The sequence below is a fragment of the Microcaecilia unicolor genome, chromosome 5 (genome assembly GCF_901765095.1).
Source record: "Microcaecilia unicolor chromosome 5, aMicUni1.1, whole genome shotgun sequence".
NCBI classification, from domain to species: Eukaryota; Metazoa; Chordata; class Amphibia; order Gymnophiona; family Siphonopidae; genus Microcaecilia; species Microcaecilia unicolor.
The window spans coordinates 297077335-297101550 of record NC_044035.1 but is presented as its reverse complement, the minus strand read 5'-3'; the positions used below and the strand labels follow the sequence as shown (position 1 = coordinate 297101550).

General features: G+C 42.8%; 1 protein-coding gene across 1 annotated transcript in view; it reads left to right on the top strand.

The window, feature by feature from the left end:
• Positions 1–24216, top strand: part of SLC6A2 (solute carrier family 6 member 2) — a 210871-nt gene that overhangs the window by 136583 nt on the left and 50072 nt on the right. Inside the window, exons 7-10 of the mRNA XM_030204308.1 lie at positions 3190–3293; positions 7302–7426; positions 10622–10734; positions 21249–21377. Coding sequence (XP_030060168.1) covers positions 3190–3293; positions 7302–7426; positions 10622–10734; positions 21249–21377 — 471 coding nt within the window. The remainder of the gene's footprint in view (positions 1–3189; positions 3294–7301; positions 7427–10621; positions 10735–21248; positions 21378–24216) is intronic.

Here is a 24216-nt window from a genome sequence, read left to right as displayed (position 1 = left end):
CAGCAGTCCATTTATTTGGCTGGTGGGGCTCGGCATCCCTGCCAGCAAAATATGCCTAGCTTGTCTGCATGGGAGGGGGAGGGAGAGAGGAATGCATTTACCCCCCTCCCAAAAAAAAAAACAAAATTGCACCCAGAGAAAGAGCCAGTTGTTAAACATTTCCCAGCACATCACTGCCTGATGCCATGCAGTTGGAGCCTCTTCTATAAAGGAACTTAGGCGCCTAGGTTCCTTTATACAATAGTAGCTTAACCTGGTATTGGAGATGTTATAAGTGCGATCGCCTGTGTGCAGCAGAGACACATATAACTTACACATGCAACTTACAGAGTAGGAGTGCAGCCTATGTCCTGCCCATGCTCTGTCACTGTATGCACTCCCCTTGCAAATATGCATTATGGAAATGAATTAGGTATTTGCGAAACAGAGCTTAGGCATCATGCGACATATACATATATGCTAGTATTCTAATCATTTATGTGCATAATATATGCATAAATGTTAGCACCTAGGTTATATTATAGAGTTGCCCCCATAGTCATTGAATATTGCAACTATGGGTGTGAATCTATAAAAATGTACCTATATTTATGTGTTGATGCTATAAAGAAAACTACTTTGCAGTACAGAATGCTAGTGTAAGAATATGCTTGCATGCGTTCTCTTAGATGGAGCATTTACGTCAGCCAAAGAGCTGATGTAAGTGTTTGTGCCTAAATGGCAGAGATAATCAGGCAGCTTAGAGTACTATATAAGTTATACATGTAAGGTACGCAGGGGCATCCTGAGTCAGAATCATGCCCTGTGCAAAATGCCTCCTAGTGCTCCTTCCATCCCCTGTGCAGTGGACACCAAAGGGGTGACAATGGACAGGGTGCAATTCATGTGTCCCCATTTCCCTTGCCTCTTGTGCTGCTGCACTACCTGCAAAGCCCTCAAAATGGCTCTGTGTGAGTCCTACTCCACGTTCTGACCAGACTCCACCTCTGTGGAAACCTACCTATAAATATGTGCTAAGTAAAATATGGGTACAAGAAGTCTCCTCCAATCTAATATGGGGAAATTGAGAATTGATAAAAAAGAAGAAGCTTCTAAGCTAAGTACTTGAAGTTTGAAAAATAAGTTTTTTGATAATAGACAGATTAAAAATTAAAAAGTTAAAAAATAAATAATAAAAATAATAAAATGTGGATCAATGATGAATACATGGCCACTCTAAGCAATGCTTGGCTTGATAAACTGAGCCATAGTAGTGGTGACATGCACATCCAATAGATCCAGCAGTACTGCTAACATAAGTGTTATTTATGAGAAGAATTTGTAATTGGTCTGGAGCTAGGCGTTGTTATTGGAAGATATAGGAGCCCTCTCCATTGAGAGGAGTCACGGATACTGACATATTTATAGAATGGCACATACAGTGGTGGAAATAAGTATTTGATCCCTTGCTGATTTTGTAAGTTTGCCCACTGACAAAGACATGAGCAGCCCATAATTGAAGGGTAGGTTATTGGTAACAGTGAGAGATAGCACATCACAAATTAAATCCGGAAAATCACATTGTGGAAAGTATATGAATTTATTTGCATTCTGCAGAGGGAAATAAGTATTTAATCCCTCTGGCAAACAAGACCTAATACTTGGTGGCAAAACCCTTGTTGGCAAGCACAGCGGTCAGACGTCTTCTGTAGTTGATGATGAGGTTTGCACACGTCAGGAGGAATTTTGGTCCACTCCTCTTTGCAGATCATCTCTAAATCATTAAGAGTTCTGGGCTGTCGCTTGGCAACTCGCAGCTTCAGCTCCCTCCATAAGTTTTCAATGGGATTAAGGTCTGGTGACTGGCTAGGCCACTCCATGACCCTAATGTGCTTCTTCCTGAGCCACTCCTTTGTTGCCTTGGCTGTATGTTTTGGGTCATTGTCGTGCTGGAAGACCCAGCCACGACCCATTTTTAAGGCCCTGGCGGAGGGAAGGAGGTTGTCACTCAGAATTGTACGGTACATGGCCCCATCCATTCTCCCATTGATGCGGTGAAGTAGTCCTGTGCCCTTAGCAGAGAAACACCCCCAAAACATAACATTTCCACCTCCATGCTTGACAGTGGGGACGGTGTTCTTTGGGTCATAGGCAGCATTTCTCTTCCTCCAAACACGGCGAGTTGAGTTCATGCCAAAGAGCTCAATTTTTGTCTCATCTGACCACAGCACCTTCTCCCAATCACTCTCGGCATCATCCAGGTGTTCACTGGCAAACTTCAGACGGGCCGTCACATGTGCCTTCCGGAGCAGGGGGACCTTGCGGGCACTGCAGGATTGCAATCCGTTATGTCGTAATGTGTTACCAATGGTTTTCGTGGTGACAGTGGTCCCAGCTGCCTTGAGATCATTGACAAGTTCCCCCCTTGTAGTTGTAGGCTGATTTCTAACCTTCCTCATGATCAAGGATACCCCACGAGGTGAGATTTTGCGTGGAGCCCCAGATCTTTGTCGATTGACAGTCATTTTGTACTTCTTCCATTTTCTTACTATGGCACCAACAGTTGTCTCCTTCTCGCCCAGCGTCTTACTGATGGTTTTGTAGCCCATTCCAGCCTTGTGCAGGTGTATGATCTTGTCCCTGACATCCTTAGACAGCTCCTTGCTCTTGGCCATTTTGTAGAGGTTAGAGTCTGACTGATTCACTGAGTCTGTGGACAGGTGTCTTTCATACAGGTGACCATTACCGACAGCTGTCTGTCATGCAGGTAACGAGTTGATTTGGAGCATCTACCTGGTCTGTAGGGGCCAGATCTCTTACTGGTTGGTGGGGGATCAAATACTTATTTCCCTCTGCAGAATGCAAATAAATTCATATACTTTCCACAATGTGATTTTCCGGATTTAATTTGTGATGTGCTATCTCTCACTGTTACCAATAACCTACCCTTCAATTATGGGCTGTTCATGTCTTTGTCAGTGGGCAAACTTACAAAATCAGCAAGGGATCAAATACTTATTTCCACCACTGTAGGTTTGGTATTTCTGCATGAAGGTACACACACATGCACACAATTTTTGGCGATCTTTATAGATTCAGGGGGTAAATGTATATTGTTACTGAGTTTATTATTGAAAAGCTAGTGCTGTTGTATACTTTCTATGGGAAATTCCAGCCAAGTATTCTAATAGTTTTATACTTCTTGTTTAGGTATGGATTGATGCCGCAACTCAGATATTTTATTCCTTAGGTGCTGGATTTGGAGTATTGATAGCGTTTGCCAGTTATAATAAATTTGACAACAACTGTTACAGGTAAGTCGTATTTAAAAAATAATTAATAGCATGCTAATCCGTAAGATAACTACTAGAATCTACTACTAGTAGTAATTTCTGAAGTACTACAAGACATGCACAGTACTACAGAAGTTTTCAACCCAGTCCTGGGGGCACACCCAGCCAGTCAGGATATCACTGTTGAAAACCCGTGCAGTACTATATAGACACTAGTTAAGAGTAAGTTCTGAGGAGCAAGGATGTTACTCTAGTCTACACAAACAAATGTGACAAACAAAATTAACTAGGACAATGTATTTGTAAGAAAGAAGTCATCAAGATGTAAGAAAGAGCAAGCAAGAAACCTCAAAAGAGAGTTATTTTTAGCCTGGATTGGAATATGACACCAGAAAGAGAGCATGATGCACAGGTTCAGGAACTCTGTCCCAGTCAAACAGTGAATCAAAGTTGAATGAGTGGAAATCAGAGTAAATTTAAAACAAATCGGAGAAAATATTCCTTCATTCAATGTGTAATTAAATTATAGTGTACAGAGCTGCGTATGCCTTGTAGCGCTATAGAAATGATAAGTAGTAGTAAACTCTGGAATTTGTAGCTAGAGAATGTGGTAAAAGTAGTTAGCGTAACAGGATTTAAAAAGATTTGGATACTTTCTTAAAAGAAAAGTCTATAAGCCATTATTAAGATGGACATTGGGAAGATCTGCTGCTTATTTCTAGGATAAGCAGCATAAAATCTGTTTTACTTTTTTGGGATTTTTCCAAGAACTTGAGACCTGGATTAGCCACTATTAGAAACAGGATGCTAGGCTTGATGGACCTTCGATCTGTCCCAGTATGGCAACGCTTATGTTCATAATGGAGGGAAAGGCCACAAATAAGAGTGATTTTCCAGATGAATGTTCACTAGGAAGAGAGAACTATTGCTAAACAAATTTGTGAAGGAATAGAAATGAAGATATAGACACATAGACATGTATACTCTGGAAGAAAGGAGAAACAGGGGTGATATGATACAGACGTTCAAATATTTGAAAAGTATTAATCCGCAAACGAACCTTTTCCGGAGGTGCGAAGGTGGTAGAACGAGAGGACATGAAATGAGATTGAAGGGGGGCAGACTCAAGAAAAATGTCAGGAAGTATTTTTTCACGGAGAGAGTAGTGGATGCTTGGAATGCCCTCCCGCGAGAGGTGGTGGAAATGAAAACGGTAACAGAATTCAAACACGCGTGGGATAAACATAAAGGAATCCTGTTCAGAAGGAATGGATCCTAAGGAGCTTAGCCGAGATTGGTTGGCAGAGCCGGTGGTGGGAGGCGGGGCTGGTGGTTGGGAGGCGGGGATAGTGCTGGGCAGACTTACACGGTCTGTGCCCAGAAAAGGACAGGTACAAATCAAGGTAAGGTATACACAAAAAGTAGCACATACGAGTGTATCTTGTTGGGCAGACTGGATGGACCATGCAGGTCTTTTTCTGCCGTCATTTACTATCTTACTATTAGAGGTTCACTGAGAAATAAGATTGTCCAATGCTGTAAAGTACAAAAGCTTGTTTAGCAACAGTTAATTTTAATTGTATTAGGTAGTATATGGTTATAATAAACTTGTATATGTCTGGTGTGAATGAGAGAGAATGATTATGTATGGGAGTTAGTAGGAAATGTCAATGATTATGAGTTAAAAGATTTTTCTAAATGAAGATTAAAGGAAATTTGATAATTCAATAGTTGTTGTAGTTAGTGTATGCACAAGTATATGTGAGAATTCCTAGTATGCTGCTTAGATCCAGAAACAAGCAGCGGGGAGTGGAGGTAGTCCATTTATTTGGCTAGTGGGGCTTGGCCTCCCTGCCAGCAAAGTATGCCTAGCATGACTGCATGAGGAAAGGGGGAGAGAGAAGAATGTGTTACCCCCCCCCCCCCCCACACACACACACTCCACCCCAGGCCACCCTCCCCCCCCCTTTCCTAATAATTCCTAGCAATCTGTTTGCTTTTTTTGGCCACCACTGCACACTGGGCAGAAGATTTTGGCATATTGTCTATGCAATACCTATGTCTTTTCTTGGGAGCTGATCCCCAAGGTGTACCCTAGCATCAGGTAGTTATGATTTGGATTATTCTTCCCAATGTACATCATTAAATTTCATCTGCCACTTGGATGCCTGGTCTTCCTGCAATTTTTCACAGTCCGCATGTGTTTTAACAACCTTTTATAGTTTTGTATCATCTGCAAATTTAATCACCTTGCTCATCGTTCCAATTTTCAGATCATTTATAAATATGTTAAATAACACCGGTCCCAGTACAGATCCCTGCAGCACTCCACTGTTTACCCTCTTCCATTGAGAGAAATGGCCATTTATCCCTACCCTGTCCAATAACCAATTCCTAATCCACAACAGAACATTGCTTCAGTGACGTTCCTAGGGTGGCTGACACCCGGGGCGGATCGCTGATGCGCCCCCCCCCCCCCCCCCGGGTGCAGCGCGACCCTCCCAGCCCCAGCGAAAGGACACCCCCTCCCCCCTGGCGAAAGGACCCCCCCCCCGGGTGCATTTTTACCTGCTGGGGGGGGGGGTGCTGTGCGCCTGTTGGCTTCGCTCGTTCCATGCTCCCTCTACCCCGGAACAGGAAGTAACCTGTTCCGGGGCAGAGGAAGCACGGAACGAGCGGAGCCGACAGGCACCCGGCCCCCCCCCCCCCAGGCGGCGTGCACCCGGGGCGGACCACCCCCACCGCTCCCCCCCCTTGGTACGCCACTGCATTGCTTCCTATCCCATGACTTTTAATTTTCTCAGGAGTCTTTCATGAGGAAGATTGTCAGAAGGTTTCTGAAAATCTAGATATACTACATCATCCGGCTCACCTTTATCCACATGTTTATTCACTTCTTCAAAGATTGGAGGGTGGCCAATATAACGCCTATTTTTAAAAAAGGTTCCAGAGGAGATCCAGGAAATTATAGACCAGTGAGTCTGACTTCGGTGCCAGGCAAAATGGTAGAAACTATTATAAAGAACAAAATTACAGAGCATATTCAAAAGCATGGATTAATGAGACAAAGTCAACATGGATTTAGTGAAGGGAAATCTTGCCTCACCAATCAACTACATTTCTTTGAAGGGGTGAACAAACGTGGATAAAGGTGAGCCAGTTGATATTGTGTATCTGGATTTTCAGAAGGTGTTTGACAAAGTACCTCATGAAAGACTCCAGAGGAAATTGGAGAGTCATGGGATAGGAGGTAGTGTCCTATTGTGGATTAAAAACTGGTTAAAAGATAGAAAACAGAGAGTAGGGTTAAATGGTCAGTATTCTCAATGGAGAAGGGTAGTTAATGGGGTTCCCCATGGGTCTGTGCTGGGACCGCTGCTTTTTAACATATTTATAAATGACCTAGAGATGGGAATAACTAGTGAGGAAATTAAATTTGCTGATGACCTTTAGGGGGATAATACCTCCACCTATATCCTGTAAGTCACTTTTTGGAAGGTCAATTGTGTCTATTTTTAACAGACATAACAGTAATAACATCCTCTGAATGTATCTTTTTCCCCTCTGATGCAGGCAGAAGCCAAAACATAGCTATGTCAGGTTTTATATAATGGTTGTATTTATTTAATTATTTATTTATTGCATTTGTAGCCCACATTTTCCCACCTCTTTGCAGGCTCAATGTGGCTTACAATACATCATGAATGGTGGAAATGTATTATAAAATAGACATTTAGTATTACAGAAGAGTCTTGTATGTGTTTGTATGTGTTCTGATTCTTGCAGAACGGTGCCACTTTTTCTTTCTACACCACAAACAGCTTTTACACTGATAACAGATTGTTTAGTTCATTAACCATGACCTTGTTGTTTCTTTCAGCAACAACATTCTTAGCTGTTATTAACCAGCTGCCATAGTAAAGTGGTGTTTTCTTCTATATATCACATGCAGCTTAAAAATATGATAAAATTCTGAAAGGTTTGATCATGTTTTTAATGGATTGCTCTTTTCTTGTCTCATCACTTCAGAGATGCTTTACTTACAAGCACCATCAACTGCGTAACAAGTTTTATCTCAGGTTTTGCAATTTTCTCCATTTTGGGATATATGGCCCATAAGCACAAAGTCAAAATTGAAGATGTAGCAACGGACGGTATGAAGCCTATTTCACTCAGCTTTTATTTTACAAAATGTTTTTGATGGTTATTGCATATTTTATTACCCTTAGGTTGTTCTATCCCAACTGTACCAATTATCTTATTCTGAAATTAAATCAATGAAGAAAATGGGCTACAGTACAGTCTCAATTATTCGACATAAACAGGACCGACCTGTTGTCATATAAGTGAAATGTCGGATAATACGGAAAACACTGCATAAACCCTTCAAGCAATGCATTAACAAAGGCATAGAGTTCCCGATTTTCAAAATTGTTCTAAAACAAAATATTTTTAATAACAATAAATTTGATGACATCACCAGGGGATCTGTTGTTATATGTCAGATGGTCGGATTGGTGAAGGTCGGGTAATCAAGACTGTACTGTATTTGGATATTTCCCAGCCTCTGAATAGGTAAAGGTATGTATGTTGTTCCACAATACATATGCTTTTAACTGCACTGAGAAGGGATACATGAGCTTTGGGCTTTGTCATTTTGGTGCCACCATTTGGGTGCCATAGTTTTAGCACCCATGACTTTTGGGCATGCCATTTGAGTGCCAGACTTTTGGATACCTAAACAGAAGGGTGAAAAATTTCTCTTTCTATTTCTCTCCCACATGCAGGGCCTGTGGCTGCTCACTGATTTGGCTAGGGGTCTTTGGAACAGAATTGAGATATGGGTTATCCCAGGTGCTGCCTTTGAGGGAGGATGGAAATTGCTTCCTGAGAACCATCCTAACCTCAAAGGCACTGCCTGGAGCAGCCCACATCTCCCTTTTGCATCAAGGACCCCTGGCTGAAGCAGCAAGCAGCCTCCGCAGACTATTACCGGAGGTCATTGTGGGGGAGAAGTGGAAAGAGAAATTTTTAATGCTGCCATTTGGGTGCTGAAAAGTCCAGCAGCCAAAAGTCTGGCAGCAAAATGTCTGGTGCCCGATAGGCAGTGCCAAAACAGCAGTGCTCAAAAGTTCTGCTTCACTGAGTAGGGCAGGGTTAGTTAGAGCAATAATTGCAAAAATTTCACATTGAGGTTTATTTACTAAAGAGCCCTTCTAGTAAGCTGCAGTAAATTTTGCACAGTAATAGCACCACATGTAGTACTATGCAGGCCAGAGTGTAAATAAAGAAATAAAACACAGCACACCGACCTCCAGCCTCGACAAAAGAAATGGCCCTCCTGAATCCAGGCCCCCAACCCCTACTCACAAATTCAGGGCCCCCTGTCACAGGTACCCCAGCCCCCACTTTCCAACCCCTAACCCTTTCAAAGAAACTCAACCTCTGTCCAAGACACCTCACCTCAGATACCATGCCCCTTCCCCATGCGCCCTCTAGAACCTTATGAAGGGGTCCACAGAACTAAGTTAGCTATGGTGGCAGCAGTCCCTTTCCACTGCTCCCTAGTTCAGTGCCTCCTTCAAAATGGCTTCTAACACCTAATGGTGGTCTTGCGCGACTACCACTAGGATCATCTTTCCTTATATAGCTAGATGCCCCCCCTAGTGGTAGTACCTCAAGACTACCACTAGAGGTTAGGTACCATTTTTTTGGGTTACATTTGTACCCCGCACTTTCCCACTCATGGCAGGCTCAATGCGGCTTACATATTATATACAGGTACTTATTTGTACCTGGGGCAATGGAGGGTTAAGTGACTTGCCCAGAGTCACAAGGAGCTGCCTGTGCCTGAAGTGGGAATCAAACTCAGTTCCTCAGTTCCCCAGGACCAGAGTCCACCACCCTAACCACTAGGCCACTCCTCCAGGATACACCAACCTGGATGGCAGCAGAAAAGGACCACTGCTACTACAGCAGACATAGAATTTCTGTGGACTCCCAGTTAGGGTTCTGAGGGGGAAGGTAGGGAAGGGGTGTGGTGTCTGTTGAGGGAAGTGTGGATTCTTGGACAGGGGTGAGGTTTCTTTAGAGAGGGATGAGGTTAGACTGAGGAGAGCTGAGGTATTTGTGCCAGGCATGAGAGAGCACAGAAATTGTAAGAGGGATTAGAGGTCTTGACTCAGGGGGAGTGGGTTATGAGGTAGGGGGGTATGGTTCTAACTTGGGAAGGTCACTTCTATCATGGAGTACTGTGTGAGAGGGGGTTGAGATCACTGCAGCATTATTTTTGCAGACAGGGGAGGGGGCTACCCTGCATTTTGGAGTGGTGAGAGGATTGGAGGTTTGTGCGGTTGGGGGGGGAAGGAGCTTGGAGTCCCCTGAGAGAGGGGAGGGGATCAGGACAGGAGGTCAGAATCAGAGGACCTCTGCAGATTTTTTTTTTAATTATGCCAGCTATCGCGTAGCTAAGCTTTGAATTTAGGATGGCTTTTTGAGTTGTCCTAACTTTGCCTGCTTAGCTATATGTGGGTGCTTGCACTGGATATTGCCAGCACCCATATAACTGTCGATTTCTCCCCAACATTGCCCGCTGTACTGCCCCTGACCACATTTTGATGGTCAGTCAGAGCTGATATTCAGCAGCACTGCCTGGTTAAGTGTCGGTCAATATCGGCGGTTGGGCGACCCTGAGTGATTTATGCAGTCAGGAACCTCTCCTGTCCACTTAAATCGCTTTGAAATCAACCCACATCTGTTAATATCAGGGCATGTTAACTGAGCATACACTAATATCCATTGTTCCTTGCCTTACAAGGGAATTCCAATTAGGAGTCATGGGGTGGACAGGACCTGTGCCTTGCAGGTATTGTAGAAGCTGTTACTAAGCATTAAGCTATTGTGACAAATAACACAGTGTATTTAGCTCCACTAATCCATCTCCTTAAGACTAAGCAGAGAAAATAATTATTCTGGCATTTACACAATGTTCTAAACCAGAATGTTTTATAACTAATTCATAATAATTTCATTTTGATGTTGTCTATCATTCCAACAGAATGAGTTTTGCAAATTAATACTTTTGAAAAAGGCACACAGCCAGCCCTGGAATAGATGGCAAAGAAGCTAATTTCTGCTATCCAGATAGACAGATATATTTGTAGATATCCAAAAGGTTTAGGATTAGGTTCAGTTTAAGGTTACAGCCTCAGCAGGTCAGCAAACACAGGGAAAACATTTCACTCCCACTGGCTTCAAGCAACACTATTTCTTGAATGTTAACATTAAAGGAAGACCAATTCTTTGAAGCAGCATTTTAAAATGTTTTTTTAATCATTTTTGTCTTGTAGGACCTGGATTAGTTTTTATAATTTATCCTGAAGCCATTTCATCACTTTCAGGATCGACGTTTTGGGCTGTGCTATTCTTCATAATGCTGTTGACTTTGGGCATTGACAGTGCTGTGCGTAATTCATATGTGGTATTTTGGCTCTCAAATGTTAATAATAATAACAGTGCTAATAAGTGTTTAACAATACTAAAGCTGAATTATAATAGCTTTCTCTCTTTCAAAATGAAATTCTTCCATAGAAACACTGGGGTTGATATTCAAAGCGGTTCCGATGGCCAGAAACGGATCCTGGCCACTTTAATCACTTGTCTGGGGATAACTGAGCATATTCAGTGGCACTTAACTGGATAATGTTGGTGAAAATGCCCGATTAGCCTTCAAACCAAAACCAGCTATTTTGTGGGCTTTCTGGGGGTAGAGTCTGCACTTAACTGGCTAAGATTACTGCATAAGTAGGAGCACATAAAACGCAGACCTAACCTTATACGGTGGTTCTTAGCTAGTTAAGGGGTCCTTTTACTAAGCTGTGGGAAAAAGAGCCCTGCGCTGGTGGCAGGGGCTGTTTTCCCCATACATTAGGGCCCTTTTTCCCATAGCCAGTAACCCCCCCCCCCCCCAAAAAAAATGGCTATGCAGTGAGATTACTTTCACAGCGTGGCCATACAGCGGGGAGCCCTTGCCACCACCCATTGATGTGGCGATAAGAGCTCCAGTGCTAACCTGGCGGTAACCGGGCAGTGCACAGCAATGTCCGATTACCACCAGGTTATCGCCACGCTAGCCATTTCCAGGGGTTTTCTTTTTCCCCCAGAAATTGCATGTGCTCGGGGCAGGACTACCAGCGGCGGCCACTTTGGGCCGGCAGTAGTCCCAAACGAGCGAGCGGTAAGCCCATGCTGGGCTTACCGCCGCTCTGTAAAATGGCCCTTAAGTGCTGAATATCACGCTTAGGGGCCCTTTTACTAAGGTGTGCAGAAAAATTGACTGTGATGGTGTAGATGCATGTATTGGATGCGCACAGGTCCATTTTTCAGCACGCCTGCAAAAATGGACTTGCAGCAAAATAAAAATCAGTGCAAGTCCATTTTGGGCCTGAGACCTTACCACCATCCATTGACTTAGCGGTAAGGTCTCATGCATTAACTGGGCAGTAATCGTCAGTGCACGTACACTGACTATTACAGCCCGGTTAATGCCACACAGTCCGTTTTGGACGCGTGACAAAATTAAACTTACCACCCGGGGCATGCAGTAGCCGGGCAGTAGTTCTAATTTGACGCACTTTGTATGTGCGTAGGCACCTACGCATCTTAGTAAAAGGGCCCCTTAACCAGTTAAGTTTCAGCTGGCCATATATGCCCACATATTCAATGCTAGAGCCCGGATATTGACTATCCAAGCATAAAGCTGACCATCACTGGTTGAATATCTACCCCATTTTGTTTATACTGGTGAAACTTCTTTTCGATTTGAAGGATCAAACAAACCAATCTCTGGCCTAGAGAGTTGCATGGGGACAGAAGTCTTACCCATCCCCACCTGTCCCTGCTGGAATCTTACCCATCCCCACTGGAATCTTACCCATCCCCACCCATCCCCGCAAAAATTTAAACCATCCCAACCCGTCCCCACAAGAATTTAACCCATCCCCACCCATCCCCGTAAGAATTTAATAGTACAAAAAAGAAAATTCCAGTCAGCTCCCTCAGTCTCTCTCTGGATTTGAGCCACAGCACTGTAGGCAAGGAAGGAACGGAAGTTGGAACTTGGAACACTCTGGTGCGCACATGTAAGATTTGTCTCTGATTCACTGGCAGTGTGTGCTGAGAGGTCGCCATATGCATGCGCCAGTAGGTCAGGTGACATCTGATTCTCAAGCCTGTGTCAGAGCTGAGGTCTGTGCACCAGCCTGGGAGCAAAGAGGATTAATAGTAACATAGTAAGTGACAGCATCCACTCTGCCCAATAGTCACACTCATGATCAATTCATCATTAAATCAACGAGTGTGATATTATATACTTGATTATGGTCTTTCTTTCGTGTTTCTGGAACAAAGACCACAGAAGTCTATTTGGCCCCATCCTTATGTTCCAGCTGCTGGAGTTGCCATCGAAGCCCACTCCAGCCTATTCATGTTCTCATTTGTGGGACACAGACTGTAGAAGTCTGTCCAGCACTGTCCTCATGTTCCAGCCACTGAAGTTGCTGTCTAAGCCCTTTCCAGCCCATCCTACACCAGATTGCCATGTATGAGACACAGACCATACAAGTCTGCCAGGTATCAGCCCTAGTTCATCATAGCCAGAGTCGCCATCTAAGTGTCACTTGACACATCCACACACATGCAGCCAGCCATGTAAGGTTAGCTTTTATATAACTTCCATTTTCTAATTAGAGATCCTCTGTGTTCATCCCACGCCTTTTTGAATTCCGTCATCATTTGTAACTCTACCACCTCCTTAATGGAAGACTTTCCACATTTATGCTGTTAAAGCAAGGAAGAAGAGGAAGAGACACACTCAAAGAAATTGGTATTCGGTAGATGAGAGGCTGGTGCAGGTGCAGCTTACACTTCAACGGGAAGCCCGCAGAACTGGTTCCATCCCCGTGGGAACCCTGCAGAACTGCTTCCATCCCCGTGGGAACCCCACAGGAACTGCCTCCGTCTCCGCGAGATTCCCGCGGGGATGGAGGCCATGCAGCTCTCTACTCTGGCCCCACCCAAAGCTCGTTAGTTGCTGATGCTGTATTGGGCCCACTCCTTTCCACTGCCTAGAGGTGAAATTGTGCATTGTGAAATCCCAAACAGAACAAACTGTTATTTAGCTGTTATTTAACTTTGAATCTGACCTCTTTGAAATTCATAGGTATGCTCAATCATGCACAGAAGTAAATCTCCAGTACCAGAACACAAGACTGGACACTCCAGTTGGAGTGGAAAGATCTGAGGAATGATCTAAGAAAACTTTGGATTGTTATCTGAATAACTTTAAGCAGTTACCTTCAGTGGCATAATTATCCAAACAAGCACTGCTGAATATCCGGTTGAAGTTATCCAGAAGCTTTATCTAGATAACAATCTAGTCTATACAGTGCATTTTTTTCTAACAAAAAAGGTGCCGGTACTCAAATGACTGGCCACTTTTGCAGGGTGGGGTGATCACTGAGGAACCCACCCCACAATAGCCAGACCCCCTGCAGCCAGTCACAGAATCAATGACAAGGCAGAATTGGTGTGTAAATCCTGAGCTCTTTCATTAAAACATGGGGACCATGGGTCAATTTTAGCAGACAATAGAAAAGGTGTCGGTACTCAGTACTCTGAAGTACCCCCTCAAAAAAAAAAAGCCCTGGGTCTATATTCAAAATGATATAACCAGCCAGAAATGGCTGCTGACTGGTTAAATCGCTTGTTTGGGGCTATGTACTAATTTTCAGTGGCACGTAACCGGTTATCGCCACTGAAAATGAGCAGATATTGCCTAAGTGACTGGCTCTTTTGGAGCGTTCTGGGGGCGGAGTCAGCACTTGGCTGATTAAGTGCCAATAATCAGCACTTAAACCAGCCAGGGCAATGCATAAATGGGACTGCATAAAACACAGTCCTATCTTTATGTAGCAACCCATGGTCGGTTAAGTTCTGAATATTGACTTAACCGGCCATGTCTTAGCGCCACATAAACTGGATATTCAGCACTGAATCCCAGACTTGGCCTGGCATTGATTATCTGGGAATAACAGTGGCAGTGGTCAGCAAAACACTCACCGCCTCTGGCTGAATATTTAGCCCTTTGCTGCTCACCAGTTAGGATCTTCTCTTTTACTAAGCTGTTTTAAGCAGCTAGCACTGGATTACCTCCTGATAAAACCAGGCAGCACAGTAAAAATTCCTTACTGGCTGCTTATTTATTTATTTGGATTTATTTACCACCTTTTTGAAGGAATTCACTCAAGGCTGTGTACAGTAAGAATAAATCAAACTTGAGCAGTAGACAATTACAGCAGTAAAACTATTCAAATAACAATCCAAAGTATGGCATAGTATGCTACTTACAATGTCAACACAATACGTAATAGAACATTTTAATTGACAGTGTATGTTATAAGCAAAGATGGAACATATAGGTAGGTAAGAGAGTAAGAGGAGTTAGAAAGTAAGGTGGTTATATGGCAAGGAACTGAAAGTGAGTACGTCAATCAAGTGGACAACCATATTCAATTTACAAGCATTGGAACAAGGAATACATTAATTTTTTGGACATCACCATCAGGCTGGTACAGGGGCGGATAATGACTTCAGTACATAGGAAGGAAACGGATTGTAATATGAAACTACATTATTCCAGCTTCCACCCTAGACACCTTCGCGTTAACATTCCTGCAAGGCAATTTTTACGCCTTAAACGGTTATGTTCAACAAAGAATTATTTTAAGGATCAAGTGAAGCATATGCTTTATAGATTTAGACAGCGAGGGTACCCCACTAAAGTGGTAAGGAATGCCTTTAAGAGAGCATCAAATGCAGATAGGCAGTGGTTATTGAAATCTAAATCCCATAAATTAGAAACGCCTCTGGTATGTGTACTTCCGTTTTCATCAATGTCGGGAAGTATACGCTCTCTCATCTGTAAATATTGGCATATATTGTGGGTTTAAGCCCCATTGTGTGAGGTCCCGTGGTTTGAATATAGGAGGGTTCAAAATCTGGGAGAGTTGTTGTCTAACCCCAGTTGGAGACAGGAGGAGCAACCCGGGCACTACAGATGTGGTAAATGTTTGTATTGCCAATATGTAGCTGAGGGGGATCAGATCCAGATACCCCACAGCTTATGACAATTTTATATGAGAAGTAGAACTGATTGTAATGCTGTGGGGGTGGTTTACTGCATATGGTGCCCGTGCAAGTTGTTTTATATCGGCCAGACGACCCGAAAAATTAAAACCCATATAGGGGAGCATATTAGTAACATCAAGACCGTTAAAGCTGAAGCACCTTTGTGTCATCATGCAATAACTGAGTTACAGTATACAGTACTGTTACAGGTGGTTTTGGACAGAGGTAGACCCTTGGGTGATATATTGATCCGTAAAGAGCAGCGTTTCATTTTCACCTGGGATACCATTCAGCCTCATGGTTTGAACAGAGACATTGAATGGTTGTGACAGCAAGGAAGAAGAGGGGATCTGACCAATAACAGCAGAGATTAAAAGGCGAGCATTGATGGCGATGCAGCACGTATTGTGCTCAGTGTGGGTGGAGATTTGTCAGTGCCCATCGGGGTTGGAAGTTTTTTTAATGAGTAGTTTGGATTAGTGTCAGTTTATGTGTTAAGGTGCTCTCTATATAATATTTTTGCGTGGGGAAGGTATTTGATTTGAGTGTGTATGTGTATATGTAGGTTCCCCTTCTGAAGAAGCAACTGCGAAACTCGGCTAGAGTCGAATGGATTTGAACTGAGCACATTAATATCACTATTATTTAGTATTATTTTTATAGGTTTATATTAGATTTAATACAGAGTATTATTTGGAAGTCATTTTGAAAGTGACTCAGTAGTATTATATTAAGTATTCTTCCAGAGTTAATTTGCTAATTAAATTTTAACTGACAGACCCTTAACCATTCTTCCAGTGTTTGGAGCTCCCTTCTCATGGTTTCTACTCCCTCCAGGGTATCCACTCTATTGCCTACCTTCATGTCTTCCACAAAAAGGCAAACATTTTTTTCTAACCCTTCAGCAAGGTCTCTCACAAATATATTAAACAGAATTGGCCCCAGCACCAACCCCTGAGGTACTCCACTACTCACCTTCCTTTCCTCCGAGCAGATTCCATTTACCACCTCCCTCTGTTGCCTGTCGGTCAACCAGTTTCCAATCCAGTTCACCTCTTTGGATCCTCAGTTCAGCCCTTTCAGCTTATTCACGAGTCTTCTGTGAGGGACCATATCAAAGGCTTTGCTGAAATCCAAGTTGTTTCAATCAGATTTGTTTGGCAGGATTTTCCTTTAGTAAAGCCATGTTGCCTTGGCTTCTGTAACCCATTGGCTTCTAAAAAGTTAACTATCCTTTTCTTCAGCAGTGACTCCATTATCATGAGGAGTGTCAGCCTGTAGTTTCCCACTTCTTTCCTGTTTCCACCTTTGTGAAGAGGGACCACCTCAGCTTGTCTCCAGTCCCATGGAACCTCTCCCATGTCTAAAGATCTATTAAATAAATCCTTAAGAGGTCCCGCCAGAGCTTCTCTGAGCTCCCTCAGTGTCTTGGGATGTATCCCATCCAGCCCCATAGCTTTGTCCACTTTCAGATTATCAAGCTGTTTACAAATTCTTTCTTCCATGAACAGCACAATATCCGCTACATTCCCAGATATTCCCTCAGCAACTGACTGCGGCCTTTCTCCATGATCTTCTTCCATGAACAACAAAGAGAAGTATTTGTTTAGCACGTTCACTTTATCCTCATCACTCTTCACATAACTATTCTCAGCATCCTTCAGTCTTACAATTCCATTCTTATCTTTTCTCCTTTCCCCAATATATCTGAAAAAGGTCTTGTCACCTGACTTTACATATTTAGCCATTTTTTTCTTCTACCTGTACTTTTGCAAGCCATATTTCCCTCTTCGCTTCTTTGAGTTTAATACAGTAATCTTTTCTGTGATCCTCGTTACATTGTTCTGTATTTCTTGAACGAAGCCTCTTTAGCCCTTATTTTTTTAGCCACTTGTTTGGAGAGAACCATATAGGTTTCTTGTTTCTCTTGTTTTTGTTTACTTTCCTTGTGTTTATTTTTTAATTTTATTTTTCTTACATTTGTACCCCGCGCTTTCCCACTCATAGCAGGCTCAATGCGGCTTACATATTATATACAGGTACTTATTTGTACCTGGGGCAATGGAGGGTTAAGTGACTTGCCCAGAGTCACAAGGAGCTGCCTGTGCCTGCAGTGGGAATTGAACCCAGTTCCCCAGGACCAAAGTCCACCACTCTAACCACTAGGCCACTCCTCCAAAGATCAGTTACCATATTTATAGCACCTTTCAGCTTGGACCAGTGTGCTTCCACTTCACCTATGCCTACCCATGCTATCAGCTCTTTTTTTCAGGCATTCCCCCATTTTACCAAAATCAGTACATCTGAAATCCAGTACTTTGAGTTTTGTGCATCTGCACTCCATTTTTGCTCTTATATCAAATCATATTGTATGATGATCACTATTATCTAGGTGGGCACCCACATGGACATTGGAAATGCTTCCTCCATTTTTGAGCTCTAGATCCAGTTTCATCCTTCGCTCATGGGTTCGGTCACCATTTGTCTGAACAAGGCACTTTGACAGGCATCCACAATCTCTCTACTTCTTTCCAATTCTGTCAGCGGGACATTCCGGTCCACATCAGGGAAGTTGAAATCTCCCAACAATAGCATCTCCCCTTTCATACCAAGCTTATGAATATCTTCTATAAGATCCTTGTCCAGCTTCTCTTACCTAGCTAGAAATTTGTCAGAGAAACACTAGATTTTAAACTGGAAGGACTATAGACTTGTGTCATTCTGACTTACTTAGCTAGATTTTAGGTGCAGGAAGGTTATGGCAGCTAAAGATTCCTAAACCCTTGTAGTGTTAAAAGGTTATAATACATGGCTTTTTTTTAAGATCATATTTATAAGTTGTTTGTGCTTTGCTTGTAAAGCTTGAGTAACATATGGAGAGGGATCATTTTCAAAGGTATTTCCACACATAAAAAGAGTTTGATGCACAGAAATGGGGTGTTTGAAAACTGGGCAATATATGCATAAATTTATATATATACCTATCTAAGAAGTATTTCCAGGAGCAGGATTGAGATGGAGAATGTACTTATATATAGGATTTCCTATAGTTTGCATGTGAGCTTTCATTGAGAAAGTAGCATTACATATGGCAGGTGCATATCTATAAACATACAATTCCTAGGTCAGTTTTGAAAGAGAAATTTCTGCCTTTGAAAACCAATATAAAAAGTATCTGCAGATATATGCAGATATTGGAAAGTCCCCCCTCTTCCACCACCACCATTGATGATAATTCTATAAAGTACATGCTAACAGTGTAACTGATTAGAATAAATGGACCTACATACTGTTCTGTAAATATGCGCATTTCTTACATAGTGAGTAGTTTACAAGTAGGCATACATATAAGTGGAGTCTGGGTGGAGCATAAATGGGACTAAGACTTATGCATGTAACGTTATTGTCTGTTAATGAAATGAACATAGGGGAAGCCACTGCTTGCCCCAGGATTGGTAGCATTGGAATGTTGCTACTATTTGGGTTTCTGCCAGGTACTTGTGACCTGGATTGGCCACTGTTGGAAGCAGGATACTGAGCTAGATGGACCATTGATCTGACCCAGTATGGCTACTCATGTTCGTATGTAAACCTAGCCTCACACAAAGCTCTAAGTGCTCATGCCTAACTTACTGCCATGTATTTTCACTGTTATGCTAGTACTCTACAAAATAAAGTATACACCTATGTTCTTTTATAGAATAGGCTCCAACCAGGTGCTCAGTTATAGAATTCCCCCTATTAAGGAGCTCATTTTCAAAGCACTTAGACTTACAAAGTTCCATAAGTTACGTGGAGGGGTAATTTCAATATGACATCTAATTTGGACTTTGGACATTTTGCACTAACAGGGGCATTTTTGAAAGAGAAGGCGTCCTTCTCTCAGGGTCGCCCAAATCAGAATAGTCGAAAGCCGATTTGGGGCATCCTCAACTGCTTTCCATCGCAGGGACGACCAAAGGTCACGGGGGTGCGTCGGCAGTGTACCGAAGGCGGGATGGGGGCATATTTAAGAGATGGGCGTACTCGGCCGATAATGGAAAAAAGAAGGGCGTCCCTCACAAGCATTTGGTTGACTTTACTTGGTCCCTTTTTTTCACGACCAAGCCTCGAAAAGGTGCCCGAACTGACCAGATGACCACCGAAGGGAATCAGGGATGATCTCCCCTTACTCCCCCCCAGTGGTCACCAACCCCCTCCCACCCCCACCCCCAAAAATTAAAAAACATTTTTCCAGCCTTTATGCCAGCCTCAAATGTCATACCCAGCTCCATCACAGCAGTATGCAGGTCCCTGGAGCAGTTTTTAGTGGGTGCAGTGCACTTCAGGCAGGCGGACCCAGGCCCATCCCCCCCTACCTGTTACACTTGTGGTGGTAAATGTGAGCCCTCCAAAACCCACCCGAAACCCACTGTACCCACATGTAGGTGCCCCCTTCACCCATTAGGGCTATGGTAGTGGTGTACAGTTGTAGGGAGTGGGTTTTGGTGGGTTAAGCACACAAAGTAAGGGAGCTATGCACCTGGGAGCAATTTGTGAAGTCCACTGCAGTGCCCCCTAGGGTGCCCGGTTGGTGTCTTGGCATGTGAGGGGGACCAGTGCACTACGAATGCTGGCTCCTCCCATGACCAAATGCCTTGGATTTGGTCATTTTTGAGGTGGGCGTCCTCGGTTTCCATTATCGCCGAAAACCAAGGTCGTCCATCTCTAAGGTGGACGATCTCAACATTTAGGTCGACCATCTCTAAATCTGAATAGGAAATATGGCCATTTTCAAAACAGCAAAACATCTTTCTTTTTTTTTTTCCGAAAATGGCCACATACAAGATTTTTTTATGCTCTGTGTGTTTATCTTTTTGGGCCATTTTCGGGAAAAAAATCCAAGTGAAAAACGTAGAAAGTCAAATCATTGGGATGTAGGAGGAGCCAGAATTCTTAGTAGACTGGTCACACAGACATTCCAGGAGAGCAGTGAGGCACCCTAGGGGCCCTTATGGGTGAAGGGGTCACCTATATGTGGATACAATAGGTTTGGGGGGAGTGAGGGAGGGCTCACATTTTCCACCACAAGAGTAACAGGTAGAGTGGGATATGAGCCTAGGTCCTCCTTTCTATAGTGCACTTCACTGACCACTACACTACTCCATGGACCTGCCTTATTCTTTCTAAAAACAGGTCTAGACCAAAACGTTGAAACTTCAGTCCTAGATGTTTTTGTTTTGTTCCATTATGGCTGTAAAACATCCAGCTGTTAGGAATGCATCCAAATCACAAGGGAGCATGTCGGGGGTGTTCCTGGGGTGCCAGAAACACCCCCGACATGCTCCCTTGTGATTTGGATGCACTGCAGTCAAATTGCAATACAAATCTGCAAAAAAGGTTTCAAAAATACCAATTTGGACATTTTGAGAAGAAATTAGTCTACATACTACTTTATGACACTTGGACGTTTTTCTCTTTCGAAAATGAGCCCCTATGTAACTTTGTAAGTCTAAGTGCTTTGAAAATATGTCTCTAAGTATATCACAAAAGTGTTTATATGATAGCATCATGATTAATTTATTACTATGCAAATAGCTAATGTTCCATGATTGTATGCTTACTAAAGTACTGAAATATTGTACAGAGAAGAAATAGAGAGTTGCACTGCCCTATCGTGCTTTTTGATAGGTCCCTTGAGATCTCAGCATGCATAAAATCATGTAGAATCACATATACCTTGTTAATATTTGATTGTGGGGGGAAATAATGTTGTATTACTAACCTAGATCTTTAATTGCTTTCCTTCAGATGGGTGGAATGGAAGCCGTCATTACAGGATTAGCAGATGACATTAAATTTCTAAAACGCAACAGGAAGCTGTTTACATTTTTTGTTTCACTTGGCACTTTTCTGCTGGCTCTGTTTTGTATAACCAATGTAAGTATGAGATGTTATGTTACTAAGTTGTAGTAAAGACCAGATACTGTAATCTCGGTCAAATACAGGCATACCAGATACTATACGATTATAGTCATCCTGTTTTGTAGAGAGAAATATCAGTCTAACTTTAGTAATGTATCATCACAATCCAGCTGGCTGGTTGATGGTAGATTGTTTCCTGATTTATAGTCATTGCAAACACTGGTGGTTATCATGATCTGTGGATAATAAAACTTGAATTCTTATTCAGACATGTGTTTGGACCTTGAGGAATATTTGTCCTTTTCTTCCACTGGTGGAGACCACTATTTTTTTTGTTGTTATTTTTGTTATATTTGTACCCCGCGCTTTCCCACTCATGGCAGGCTCAATGCGGCTTACATGGAGCAATGGAGGGTTAAGTGACTTGCCCAGAGTCACAAGCAGGGGTGTATCTGCGTGGGGCCACAGGGGCCTGGGCCCCTGCAGATTTCGCCCTGGACCCCCCTACTGCTGTCAACCCTCCCCCGCCGTCACCTACCCCCGCCGAGGTCCGCTTCCTCCTGCCTGCCGGTGCCTTTTACTTCAGCTGGCGGGGGACCCCAACCCCCGCCAGCCCAGCCGAGGTCTTGTTTAAGTTTTCTTCCTCGTGCTGTGCTGTTAAAAGCTGTATCCCTTCCCTTCCAGTTTCGGACGGAGTCTGACGTCGCAGCACATTGATGTCCTGCACGTACAACGTGCTACGACGTCAGACTCTGTCCAAAACTGGAAGGGAAGGGATACAGCCTTTAACAGACAGCACGAGGAAGAAAACTTAAACAAGACCTCGGCTGGGCTGGCGGGGTTTGGGGTCCCCCGCCAGCTGAAGTAAAAGGCACCGGCAGGCAGGAGGAAGCGGAGCTCGGCGGGGGTAGGTAACGGCGACGGTAGGGGAGGGTTGAAGACGACGGCGGCGGGGGGGGTCGTCAGCGGTGGCCGGGGGGGCTATAATATGCCTCCTCACTCTAGCCCCTGCCCCCCCTACCGCTGAACCTCAGGTACGCCCCTGGTCACAAGGAGCTGCCTGTGCCTGAAATGGGAATTGAACTCAGTTCCTCAGGACCAAAGTCCACCACCCTAACCACTAGGCCACTCCTCCACTATCAATTGGCCATGGGGGTTTAATTTAATTTTAATTTAATTTCATAACCCACTTAACCATCAATAAAGTTCAAGGTGGGGAACAAACAGATGAAATATATAAAAACAATAATGGCTGAAGGATAACTTTGCCTTACAAATTTAAAAAGGTTTGATAACTTAAAGTGAGATGAGGTAAATGTACATGTAATTATACTGTAGATTACAAAATTTCTTAAACAACCAGGTCTTCAAATCACAATGAAATTTCTCATATTGTTGTTGTGAGCACAGATATAGGAGTAAAGCGTTTCACAGCATAGGGCCATTGCTCATGATACATCTTTTCCTCCAAGAAATTCCTTGGCCAATGGAATAACCGCCTTCCATTGGTTCTCGGGATGTAAATTATGTGCTGGGATACAGCATGTCAGCCAATGAGCCATATAAAATGGGGCTAATCCATGGAGAATTTTAAAAACAAACAAAAGAACTTTAAGTATTATTCTCACTCAAATAGACAGCCAATGTAGTATAATCAAAAATGGTGTTGAACTATCCCATCTGGAACCCCCTAAGATCATCTTAGTCCCAGCAAGATATTATTGCAGTAATCCATAGACATAATTACAGCTTGAGCTATGATACACAGTTGTTTCAAATGACCTGATAAATCTAATATGTCACAGTTTTCCAAAAGTCTTCGTCACTAAAAAGTTTAAATGAGCATGCACGGTCAAGAGAGAATCTAAATAAATACCCAGCAATTTAATCTCCTCACACAAAGTGATTGTTAAACTTATGATATTAGGAAAAATTGTGGGGGTTTATATGATTTTTTGCTCCCACCTCCAAAATTTTAGTTTTTCAGGATCTAATTTCAACACTCTATCACTTATCTGATAAAGCACTTGTTGGAAAACCTCATCCATCTCTTTATAGGTAGATTCAAAGGAATTTTTATAGCAAAAAAACCCAACAATATCATCAGCACAGAAGTAATAATATACCCAATAATGCTGAAATTTTTTTCCCAGTGATCAAAAATATATATTGAATAGGATTGGCAAGAAAGGGGATCCTTGCGACACACCACAAAATAACTACCAAGAGAGTGATAAATTGATCTTCAAGGCTTTGCAACGGCCCAGTACCATAACCTCAAGATGAGGTCATCTCTGGGGAAGGGAGATGGAGGGTGGAGGAGAGCACTGCCAAGGGGGTGTGATTATTTTGGGGCAATCTTGATTTGGTTTTAAAACATATATATACATGTAGGAGCAGAGGAAGAAGCCACAATCCAGCACAAATCACTGAGGGAAAAGAGTTTGCAGGAGATGAAACTCAATACTGAAAAGTGCATTAACATCATTGAATAAGATGCAAGCTATTAATCAGGTGGCAATTCCTTACTCTAGCAAAGCTTTGGAATTGTTATGCCAAGACTACACATTCTTCGAGCCAAAGAGAAATAAACCTCATAGAGGTAGATTATACATATATATAGATTATACATATATATAGATTATACATATATTATACATATATATTTATTTATTGCATTTGTATCCCACATTTTCCCACCTATTTGCAGGCTCAAAGTGGCTTACATAATTTTGTTAAATACAGTTATTCCTGGATGTCAGATACAATTATTGTTGTGCAAAGATTAATTGAGGGAAGAAGTAGAGAGAAGAAGGAAAGAATTTATTAGGTATATTAGACGGTGGGTTTTCAG